We start from the raw sequence: 11,245 nt of genomic DNA on the forward strand, positions 1-11,245 counted from the left end.
CATGACTTCAGAGTACTTCAAAGAAAAATGGCTTTGTCAATAGAAACTGCAGTATACTTAACTTAGAGATAAGGTATAAAGTAGACTCAGAGACGTGTATTTTACAATGCTCTCCACTTTTCCAAATAATTTAAGTATCAGTGGAGAGAACAATTTCTGGCTCTCAAGAAAGTCCTAATGTGAAACTCCTTTTCATTTCAGGAGAGCAGTACGGTATTGAATTGACTTTCTTCACCAACTTGCAATACAAGAATTGTTGGGAGTGCAGGGCAGGGAGATGTGGTGAAAATAGAATGGTTATATTCCTCTCTAGTGTTTACAGATGGATTGGGTTCCTCTGCATTTAGAAACTTTAGTCTCATTTGTCATATTTAAGCCAAGTTAGAACTTTGTACACAAACTGTACAAAGAGGGTTAGTGAGTCTCAACCTAGTGAATCATTTTCCTTGATGAAAGGAGCTGAGGGAGATTTTCATCAGTAAAACCTAATAGCAGTTCCACTTAAAAATAATTGTTTTTCTTACTTGCCTGATGTGACCAGTAATTCTGAATAGTACTGAACAGTAGAAGCAACTGCTTGTAAGTGAGAGCATTGTTTAGTTGTGAGGGTATGCCTGTCATGAATTTTTTAGTGTCTTTCAGGGTACTTTGCAGACTTAGTGGTCCAAACTGTGTGTTTAGTAACAGTCCTGAATTTTTAGAAGTATATTCATAGGAGTGGTAAGCCAGTTATATTTAATGCAAATGATAGCTCAGTTTAATTGCATTTAAAGTAGGACGAGTATTTAAATGTAGAGTATGTTGTTGTATTTATAGTTTTGAGCATGTCTTTAATGTAGTTAAGGTGGGATTCCCAAACCTTCTGGAAAAATAATTGGAAGGGACTGCAGGCTGGTGTTTGGAAAGGACTTTCACCTGCTTGGATGGCTTCTCCTGACAGTGCTCCAGGCTCTACTTCCAAAGGAAATTAACTAAACTAGAGATGCCATGGACACCTCAGTTCATGGGTTAGTGCTGTTTTTCTTAGCTGAGCCCAGATCTTCAGTGTTTTAGGTGCAGAGAGACACATCCAGTCCTTTGTACTTACTGAGGTCCTGCTGAGTCCTTACTGAGAACCTTTGGCTTGCACTAAGGTGAGAAAAGTCATGATTGTTTCATCCCTACAAAAAATGAACCATATTTTAAATAGTTTCCTAAAATACAGTCAGGTATCCCAATTCAGACAGTTGCCTCTGATTGTTGCCCCTGTGGTCTAAATAAGGACAAGAGCCAGCAAAACAAAAGCAAGGAGTTAGAAAAATGAAAAAGATACCAACAGGAAAGTACGATTTTTCTAGGTAATTATGTGCAAATATTTGACTCTTAATGGATGATAATTACGTGTGCTTTCAGACATTGCAGAAAGAGTAGGCTTTTCAGGGGATTCACATTCACAGGCTTTGACTGACTGTGATTAATGACAATATTTTGGCAAAATTATTTCTATTGCCATTCTGTAAAGACCAGAAAATGTAAAACACAGTACCAAAGTCACAGGTGAAATCCTAGTTTTACTTGAAAATGCTGAATATGTATGATTAAAATTTAAGAGTTCTCTCTGTAGGAAACGGCAGGTGTGACTATTTTTAATGTAAGCTTGTATTCTGTTATGGACTCTTTATAGGTCTGCTTTTGTATTTTCAGTCATAGCCTGAAAACATCTGGCATTGCTCGCTTAAATCCTCCTAATCTTCCGTTTGATTACACGTGTTCCACTCTAGTTACGGTCCATCAGAAAAGCAAAAATAAAGCATATTTCATATGTAAAAGTTTTTTACTTGTGTTCATATTAAAAGTAAATAAAGGGGATAAATGAAATTATTCCCTTCAGCCTTTTACTAAGCACTGTTCTCAGAAAAGCAGGGTTTTTGAAGAATGATAACCATCTAAAAATGACTTCTATTTACATATATTGCAGGTTTATATTTTTCTATTTTTATTTGGAATTTTTTAATCTATTCCCTGGTAAAAAATCAGCAGGAAGGGTTAGGGTTTTTTAAGACTTTGATACTACTTGTGAAGTCCTTGGTGCTGCTTTCCACTGTATGATAGTTCATTAAAACACTTGGTTGTCTCGGGATGCTGTTTGGAAGTGCAGTAAATAACAACTTTGCCAGTAACTGTCTAAGGGCAGCTGGAAGTTTCTGCACTCTGAGGAAATAGTCCAGCGTGCTGACTTGCAACTGTACGACATGAAATGAAAGGCTGCCCCTCCTGAAGACACACGTGCACTTGAAGCTCAGATTTTTGTTACATTTTATTTAGGTGAAGTTAGAAATCTTTGGATTTAGGACCGAACTCCTATCTGGTTTTGTAACATTTCATGTTTTACAGAACTTGGATAAGCCAGAGCTGCTTTTGAGTGCATGATCCTATTTTATAGATTTTTAAGACATAAAAAATTGAAGCTATTCTATCCTGGCTTCAGGAGCTGTGAGGCTGAATGTTCCTTTTTGTCTGCATATGAGGTTCTACGTATTAATTGTAATGAAAGGCATTTTCTATATTTGCATGTATTTTATCAGGTAGAAAGTACTGCACTAAAATTGACTTACAGATTGTAGAATTGAATTGTGTGTTTAAAATTAAAACTGTTTGTAATGGCAAGAATAAAGAATATTATGAATAATCATGGCTGGGCTTCGCGAACGAAGATTCAGGAAAGGTCTCTATGAAGCTTAAAAAATGGAAATACCTTCTATTGTAGTGCCTGTAGCTGAGTTCGTTTAACTGTGAAGGGTAATTTTTTTTTCTTTCTAAAAAATGCTCTCTACAAAATGTACCTTATGCTTTCTTTTAAATCTTGTTTTTCATTTCAAACACACTTTCATCTCTGGTTAAATTTATTACAGGTGTATAAACAGTCCTTAGCGCCATTTTAATTGTATAAAGAAAATGAGACCGCAAAAAATGGATTTACATTTAACAGTGGTAGATTGGCCTAATTGTTTGCTTCTCTAAATTCTCTTGCTAAATGCTGTACTTCCCCTGTGAGGCCAGTTTCTGTTATTACACAGTGAATCATGTATGATCAGGCATGGTAGGAGTGAAAATGCTGCCATCACAATGTTAGAAGATGGTTCCTCTATCAGGTAGGAACCTGAGTTTATAGCAGTAGGATATTGAACATGCAAATGTTTACTGTGTATCTTCCACCATGAGAAGTATGTGGAAAGGGTTATTTATGGACAGCATCTAGTTTCTTGCTTCTCTGCTTTATGGTACTTAGCTATTTCATGTACTAAGAAATGGCTGCTACTTAACACCTGTTTATTTCCTCTTTATAATCTTGTTAAAACAGCTTTACCAGGTGTGAAGTCTTTATCTCATGTTCATGTCCTGTTGATGGCATCTTCTGCTCATAAGTCAGTCTTGAACAAAGTCATTTAATGATTCAGTCTGAGTTCAGGATCTATAAATGCGCAAAGCTGGGGAGCAAGTTTAGTAAACATACAAAGCTGAAAACAGCCAATTTTTTTTTTTTGGTCAAGGTAAATGGTAGCAATATTGCTAAAAAATACCAATTAAAAATGTAACTTAGATGTTTTGATAAAAAAAGAGTTTATTATTTTCCTGCCTCCTTCGCTGTTTTCATAGAGTGTATTATTTCCTTCCTGCTACTTCTGTTACAGCATACAGCTTCCTTTTTTGGACACTTGGGCTCTGTTCATCTAAGTAAGCTGTTTACTGCTGTTACTTGACAAATCTTGATCGTGTTTGCTAAGGGAGTAGTTTGAAGACCAGCTCTTTCTGTATCACTCTTGTATTTTAACTCTTTTTAATTTTTTTTGCTAGTGAGCTGTAACACACCACCAAGGGTCTGTGTGGGTGCTAATGTCAGCCCAAAATGGGACAGAACCACATGCATATTTAGAGGGGACATTGAGCGCAGCCTTCAGATAGAAACTTGTGCTGATGGTGGCCCTGGCTGTAGCAGAAACATGATATAAATCATGCCAGCCATCAGCTTATCCTTCATGTGTGATTCTCTCATTTTCCTCGCACTTGCATTTGTGTGATTGTTAATTGTTTATGGAATAAGTAGTTGTTTTTTTTCTGTCATTTGGTTTGCAGGCAGATTTTTAACTTGAATCACTTCTCATAGGCACAAAGTGTCAAAGTGATTGAAAAGAAAGGAGGCAGAATTTAAGGCAGCCCAACTGCCCTCTGACCTTGAAACAACAGCTAGAGAGTGATTAAATGATTGAAGTAGTAATTTACAGACATGTATGCGTGTAGAATTAAGTAGAAGATTCGATATGAGGCTTGATGGCACATTGAATGCAATTTTGTATAAATCATTTTTTCCATACTTTATTTTACAGTTGCTGCTAACTTACAGAAAATAGTAGATGATCCAAAGGCCTTGAAAACATTGACTTTTAAGTTGGTAAGTAACAGCATGAAGGGAAGAAACAAACTAATTATCACAGAATCAACTTTGTGTGAATATTATCTTATTTACAGCTATTTTGTTGAATAAATATGTTGACAGATGACTGAAATTGCCATGTATGAGTGAAAAAGCTTAAACCCTGTTTCGACAGGAGGGCTCCATAACTGTGCATGGGGAAGGAGGTTCAGTCACGTGAGTTCTGAGGAAGTCTGAGGTTTAGGTGAGAAACTGCAGGAAGAAAACCTATGAGAAGAATTTCAGAAACAAGTAAAGCAGAGAAAACTGTAGTTCCTAGGTTAACACTCCTTCAGTCCCACTCACTTAGCTCTGCCCCGACTGAAATGTCCTCTGCTAATGGACATTTTGTTCCAACCCCATTTTTTCTAACACCTGCCACCATTTTTCTTGCATGCAGGTCACTCTCTTCACTTGCTTCTCCTTAGTGGTTCTTCTCAACCTTCTTTCAGTTGACCATCCACACCTGCAAGTTTATCTTGCTCCCAGTGTATTTCATTACTTTTTCTCCTTTGCTTTCTGTCTTCTGTATGTACATCATCAGATGTTGGGTTTGGATCTGGGGCTCTCTTCTGTGCTGCATTTTGTGCCCTGGACCCTGGGTCCTAATTTTGGTTGATTTTGATGGTATCATGATAGATCTAATTTAATATTAATCAATTTACATTGCAAAAACTTAAGTCAGAATTGATGTGCTCTGTTTTTATTTCTTGCTAAAATTAAGTTGAAAAATTTATATACTTGAAATTATTGAATTATTGGCTGTGGAAATACCAAGCTCTTACCAATTAGCTTTCAGCACCTTTTGCTGAGAGTGACTCATCACATATGAAAAACTAGAATGAATATCTGTTAGATAAGCTTTGTTTGTAAAAGCAGCTACTTTAGATGGGTTGTAGAAAGTCATTATTAGACCTAGTTGATGATAATGTATTAATTCAGCATTGTTGTTCCAGTGTCATTCCTGAAATACAAAGTCAAATAGTTTTAGCTGACTCATTTGGACTCTTCTACAGTCCAGTAAAATCTCCAGAACTGACATGTTTCTTGTGAGAAGGGATTGGGTGGGGGAATAAAGACATGTAACTCACATTATTTTGTTTCTGTGCCCTTTGCTATAAATACAGTGTAATGGCTGATGCTTCCCTTTTTGCAGCTGATCTGTGCTCTTGCTGTCTAAACATCTGAATTGGCTTTATTGTGTAATCAATGGCTTCTCAGTAAGAGCATTTAGATAGATAGATACTCCTGAGGCTCTACAGAAGTCTGGGTTTCTTTTTCACACACTTAAAATAGAGGCGTGAAATTCCAAAACGTAATATCCCATAGTATTCAGGTTATATATGCTGAAAACAAATCCTCTTGAAAATTTAGGTTCGGGTATTTCTGCGATTTAGTTGGATTTATTCCCGGGGTGCAGTCAAGGTCACATGGTATGTGAATGCTGCTATCATCCTTATCCTTACCTTAATCAGAATTAATAGACAATGCAAACTCAATGTCTCTGTCCCTTCTGAAGGTAAGTTGCATTGGCTAGATAACAATTCCTGAGGTTATTTTTTTACCAAAGTTTCTTCCTGATTCTTTTGCTCTAGGTTTCCTGCATTAGTTCCCTACTTTGCGGGAAAAGAACATAACCACAAGAAATATACTAATTTATTATTATTATTGGATTAATTTAATGTATGTTCCATTTCTACCTGTTTCTGTATTGCGTAGTGAAGTTGCTAAATTAATTGTGGCCTAGGAGAACTGTGTCATATCTTTGTATGCCCTCCTGGGTCTTTGCTACCTCTTAGCAAGATCTCACTGAATTTGAGAGCATTTGTATACAACTTGATTAAAATAATTTTGTTGCTAAATATTTAATGGGGATTCAAGGTCTAAATGTAGGTAATCCTATATCCATTCAGAGAATTCAACTGAAAAGTACTCCTTAGTCTAGGATTAGTTACTTCTATTTGTGGACAAAGAATCTCGTTAGTATGTCATTGCTTACAGATTGCTTTTGCTGATATTTTGCTATTATAGAGTATTTCTATTCAAATGGCAAGCATTTCATCTTTTTGGGGAAAAAAAGGAACAATTTATGTTGTAACTACTTTTGTCTTTAATTATTACCAAAATGGTAAAGAAAATTTTTAAAGTGAGGTGCCTGGATGGCAGGGGTTGGATTCTCCCTCTTGCGTATTTTTGAAACAGTGTATCTTTGATCTTAAAATGATCTGTTATTCTGCAGAAGGTATATATAGTATTAAATCTCCCTTAGTTGTCTTGGCTAACACAGAATTAAGGCTTCCCTGCAGGATCCAGCTGTCCATGCTTTGGGAAGGAGGCTGCTTTAATACATATGTAATCGTGGCAACACTCAAGGAAACACAGAATTATTGCACAGCATAATTTGCATTTCATAGAAGGATTTTTTTCTGAAAAAGGGCGGGAAAAAATACTAATGAAGGAGTGCATTCAGTCACTCCTGAATACTTTCCTGTTGCAGTTTGTGTATAGTAGTTGTACTTACACTAAGCACAAAATCTAAGCTGATAAATTCCAGGTGCATTAAATAGATATAAAATGGTATTTATTGACAAGGAAGGCATTTAAAAATCTATATGCATCTAGATATGTTACTTACATGGCTTTGAGAAGATTGACAGCTAGCTAGAGTGTAGAATGATGTAGTAGTGTTAGCTCTTTTTAGCATTTCAAGTGCAAATCTGCATTTATTTAGTAAATTCCCAATTCAAGAACCATTCAAATATCTTAATACTAACCAATGGTGATGATCTCAGATCTTTAACTTGCTGCTTCAGTGAAATAACAGCTGTGAAATACTATCGGAAGAGAGAACTTCTGTTCTCTATCTGCTCAAAGTAAATTTTAAAGAGTAGCCTGATGTAATGCTTCCACAAGTGGCAACACAGTTTAAGTCTGGTCATGAAAATTGAGCGGATTGTGTCACTTGGCGCACCTTGTATGCACAATCTGAGAGTTCTTTACCATATACTGCGTGAACATGAACCACATCTATTAAAGGGTTCAACTGCTACTCGTGCATGAAAGGATCAAGAGAGTTTTTATAGGGTGAATCAGTTGTTCTGTTGAGGACTTTTCGTGATATGCAAAAGAATCTGAAGGCATCTGTCATAGCTAACTTAGAACTACACACTTTTAATCCAATTGTATTATTGTTTTATCTACCACACAGATAAAAATGCATGAAAAACTTTGTTTAAAATGTAGTCACTTTTGTCCTACAGAAAAAAATTTTGTATTTAAAAATAAAAATATAAAAATATTTTGCCTCCAGCATATTTTTTTTTAAAGCAGACCTAAAGTAACAGTTCAGTCCTGAGCAAGGTGGGTTTATATCCTTACCATTATATGTGAAAAATGAACTGATCACTTGTGCCAGTTTGTATTTTGACAGGCTTTACTGAGGAATCTCAACTATACAATTTCAAGTACTAGACTGTACTGCTAGAAGGGAGCTGTCCTTTTGCAAATATTAGTGTTTACTCTTCGTAGACTGCTTCAGTTTCTTGTTTGAAAATTTAGTTGGTTGGTATTCCAAACCGACTTGCTGGCTGGACTCATGAGACATTTCCTGTGTATAGCACAGTGGTAAAAAGTGGATTCTATACATGTGTATTAATTGCTGTTCATGAGTAAAAATAGCATACTCACATGAAAAATTTGGCTCCAGTTGGGAAACTTTAGTGTAAAGAACTTGGGTATTTCAGAGTTCATTTTCCAGTATTTTTTTTTCCATAATCTTTAATATTGATTACAATGGTTTGCTAAAATTAAGGATGCAATTGGCTGATGTTGACAGAGGCTACATCAAGCAGTCTGAAAACTTTTATTCAACTAAGCTGTTTGCTGAGTAGGCTATATGGGGAAAATTTATATCCTGGCTGTCAGATCCTCTGTTGTAGTGTGGTATACTAAACATTTCTGTTTGTACTTGCAGGCCTCCGGCTGTGATGGCACTGAGATTCCCGATGAAGTGAAACTGATTGGTTTTGCTCAGTTAAGCGTCAGCTGATGTCTGTCCCTTGACCCCAAGCCGAATTTTGAGATTGCGAAGAGGCCAGCTTAGATGCAAAGGAAAATTAATGCACCACACACTGAGTTCTGCTTCATTATCTAGCAATTCACAAAGTCAGAACAAGCAAAGCCCACAGCTACACTGCTGCTGTTAACATTCAAAATGCTCCTAAATGTCTCTTAGCAGTTGATTTGGATTCCCCCTAAGTGACAAGCTTGTGGAAGTACACTCAGGTGGTTATATTTATTGGTTACAAAAGGAATTTTCTATCAAGCTTACTTCTTTCATAAACTTTGAGTGATACTATTCTACCTGTACTTGTGGTTGATAATACTGCCTCTGTTCTGTTCTATTTAGAAATTAACATACATATAAAAGTTTAGAATTATTAGCCAAACTTGAATTCTAGTTTTAAAAATGACTGTGAATTTTATTTTTCATATATTTATGCATTAAAACACTAGTAATAAGAAAATGATTTGACTTGATTATGTACTATTTGCAGTTAATCTCCCACTATTTAAAAAAGTTTCAGGTATGTCTTTAAAGTATTTGGTAACTTCTAGGGGTTTTTTTGAAATTAATTGATTCGGCATTAGCAAACTTTTGTTGGTTGTGTATCAAAAAACCAGTCCACAAACTGATTGTCAAGGGAGTGGGAGGTGCCTTGCAGATATTAATGTTTTAAGAATGTGCCTGAGGCTGCTTATATAAATAATCTCCATTTTCTAAGTACCATACATATGGTACAACATATATAAATATATATAGTTATCTGAGCAAGGAGGGGATATACAGTAGCAAAGATGTTAGAGTATTTTGACTATGCTTTATTGGGGAGTCTATGAGCTAGAGCTATTTTGAACTGTTGTTGTTAAGGTAGAATGCATACTGTGTCCATCTCTGATCTGACTTACCCTTAATGATAGAAACCGGTTTCATACAGGTGATAAAAACTTGAAGAATGGAACTGAAGCTTTATTTCAAGTTCTGTAAAATACCAAGGTGGAGTGAAAATAATAGGGCTTTGTGCAATGATCAAGTAAAACTCTGTTACAAAGAAAACACGACCCAAGTAGTCTTCTGCTTAACCTGTGACATAGATGTTATGGAGCTAGTGAACCTTAGAAGGAGTTCCAAATTTGGAGACATGTTTCTCAGAGGTTACAATTTAAACTACTTCCTAGCTAATCCTAGATAAGCGGCAGCTCTGTAATGTACTGAAAATGGCAAATATATATTATTAAGAAAAGTTATTTATAATGCCTTGTTATAATCGTTGAGGTGTTCTAGAACCATTTGCATACGACTCAATGTAATCCCATCCCATCCTACTGTTTACATGATGATTACTCCAAGATGACTGCAAAGGTTCAAAAAATAAAGTAAAAATAAAGGTGTATTGCGCAAACTGATTTGTGTTTTGAATTTCCATGTTCTGTGTGCATCTCAGTGGCACAGAGGTGCTGCAGGGCCGTGTTACAAATGGCTGCTGCCCTTACTTTGTTTACAAGCAGCACCTGAGGAGGAGGAGGGAAGGAATTGCTACCTGCTCTCCACTGCTTTGCAGAAGCCACTTTTAAGACTCCCCAGGTGTTTGTACTTAACTCCCAAAGTGTTTGTACTTAACTCCCAAAGTGTTTGTACTTAAAGAAATAATTTGTGTTTCTGGCCCTGTGTGCCTGTGGGGTGCTGGTTGGCATGAGAAGAGACAGGGACGGCCCGGGGTAGGGCAGGTGGCCCCAGCTGAGGTGCGTTTGGGCTGATGAGGCCTCTGGGGGCGATTGGTGCCCTCAAAGCCCTTGGTGGGCGAAGCCCAGCCTAGGGGTGGGTTTTGTCAGCCCTGGAGCAGCCGAACAACAGCGGTGAGCCTTTCCCTGGTGACCTGGGCACTGTGGCCGGCCTTGGCCCCAGGGTGTCTTTGCGGGTGTGGTGGGCAGGGGACCGGCCCCAGCTGCCTGTGACCGTGCGGGGCCGGTGCTGCCCCCGGGGAGCTCGGCTGTGCTGGCTGGGAACAACACATCGTGTCCGGACTGCGGGGCGAGCTGCGATTTGGCAGGTGATCGCTCACCTTCGTGTTGGAGTATGGAGCAAACTGAAAAGGTACCTTAAACGTGCGTCTATCAGTGACATAGTTGATAACCTGCAACACTGCGATGGGGTGGTTGCTGAGCAGAACCGGGAGGAGTTAAATGCTGAGCATTGCAATTGTTTTATTTTTGTTACGTATGTTAATGTAGACTTCTCTAAACATTGCACCACTATTGATTAATTCATCTGCAAAGTAGTTAGCTGGTTAGATTTGTTTTCCAGAGCAGGAAAAAAAAAAAAAAGTGTTCAGGGAAGCTTGTTGTTTTCACGGATCATCAAAAAGAAGTGGGAATATATATTTTGATGAAAATTGTGTTCCACTCGCTATACTCTTCCCCAAAGGCTGGGGAAAAGGTGTTGGGGTATGAATAGCAACTGTCAAAAGTGCTCATCTGCTGTGGTGGTTAGGGCTGCAGGAGGTATCTAAATAAAGAATGTAATGCTTTAATTGTGGCAATCAGCAGTATTGTGCCAAGATAAAGTGGTAACAGTTGTTGCTCACTTGTGGTCTGATATAGAAACATGGTGATGCTTCACTGGGCTTCCTGGATTCAGTGAGACAGCAAATTCGTGCAGCAGTGTTATTTATCTCATCTGTGTTGGTTTCTTAATATTTTTTTTGTTGCTGTCAAGATATTGTGAATAAATACAAA

At 37.4% G+C, this 11,245-nt stretch overlaps 1 protein-coding gene across 4 annotated transcripts in view; it reads left to right on the forward strand.

Annotated features, from left to right (window-relative positions):
* The window catches only part of STK39 (serine/threonine kinase 39), a 78,078-nt gene extending 68,165 nt beyond the window's left edge, over nt 1-9,913 (forward strand). For all 4 annotated transcript variants that reach the window (XM_017838925.1, XM_017838917.1, XM_017838941.1 and 1 more), the window contains 2 exons: nt 4,365-4,429; nt 8,424-9,913. In XM_017838925.1, the coding sequence (XP_017694414.1) occupies nt 4,365-4,429; nt 8,424-8,498 (140 nt within the window). In that variant the 3' untranslated portion in view covers nt 8,499-9,913. The remainder of the gene's footprint in view (nt 1-4,364; nt 4,430-8,423) is intronic.
* Nucleotides 9,914-11,245: the final 1,332 nt, after the last annotated feature.

Source organism: Lepidothrix coronata, unplaced genomic scaffold (genome assembly GCF_001604755.1).
Source record: "Lepidothrix coronata isolate B3197 unplaced genomic scaffold, Lepidothrix_coronata-1.0 Scaffold7, whole genome shotgun sequence".
NCBI classification, from domain to species: Eukaryota; Metazoa; Chordata; class Aves; order Passeriformes; family Pipridae; genus Lepidothrix; species Lepidothrix coronata.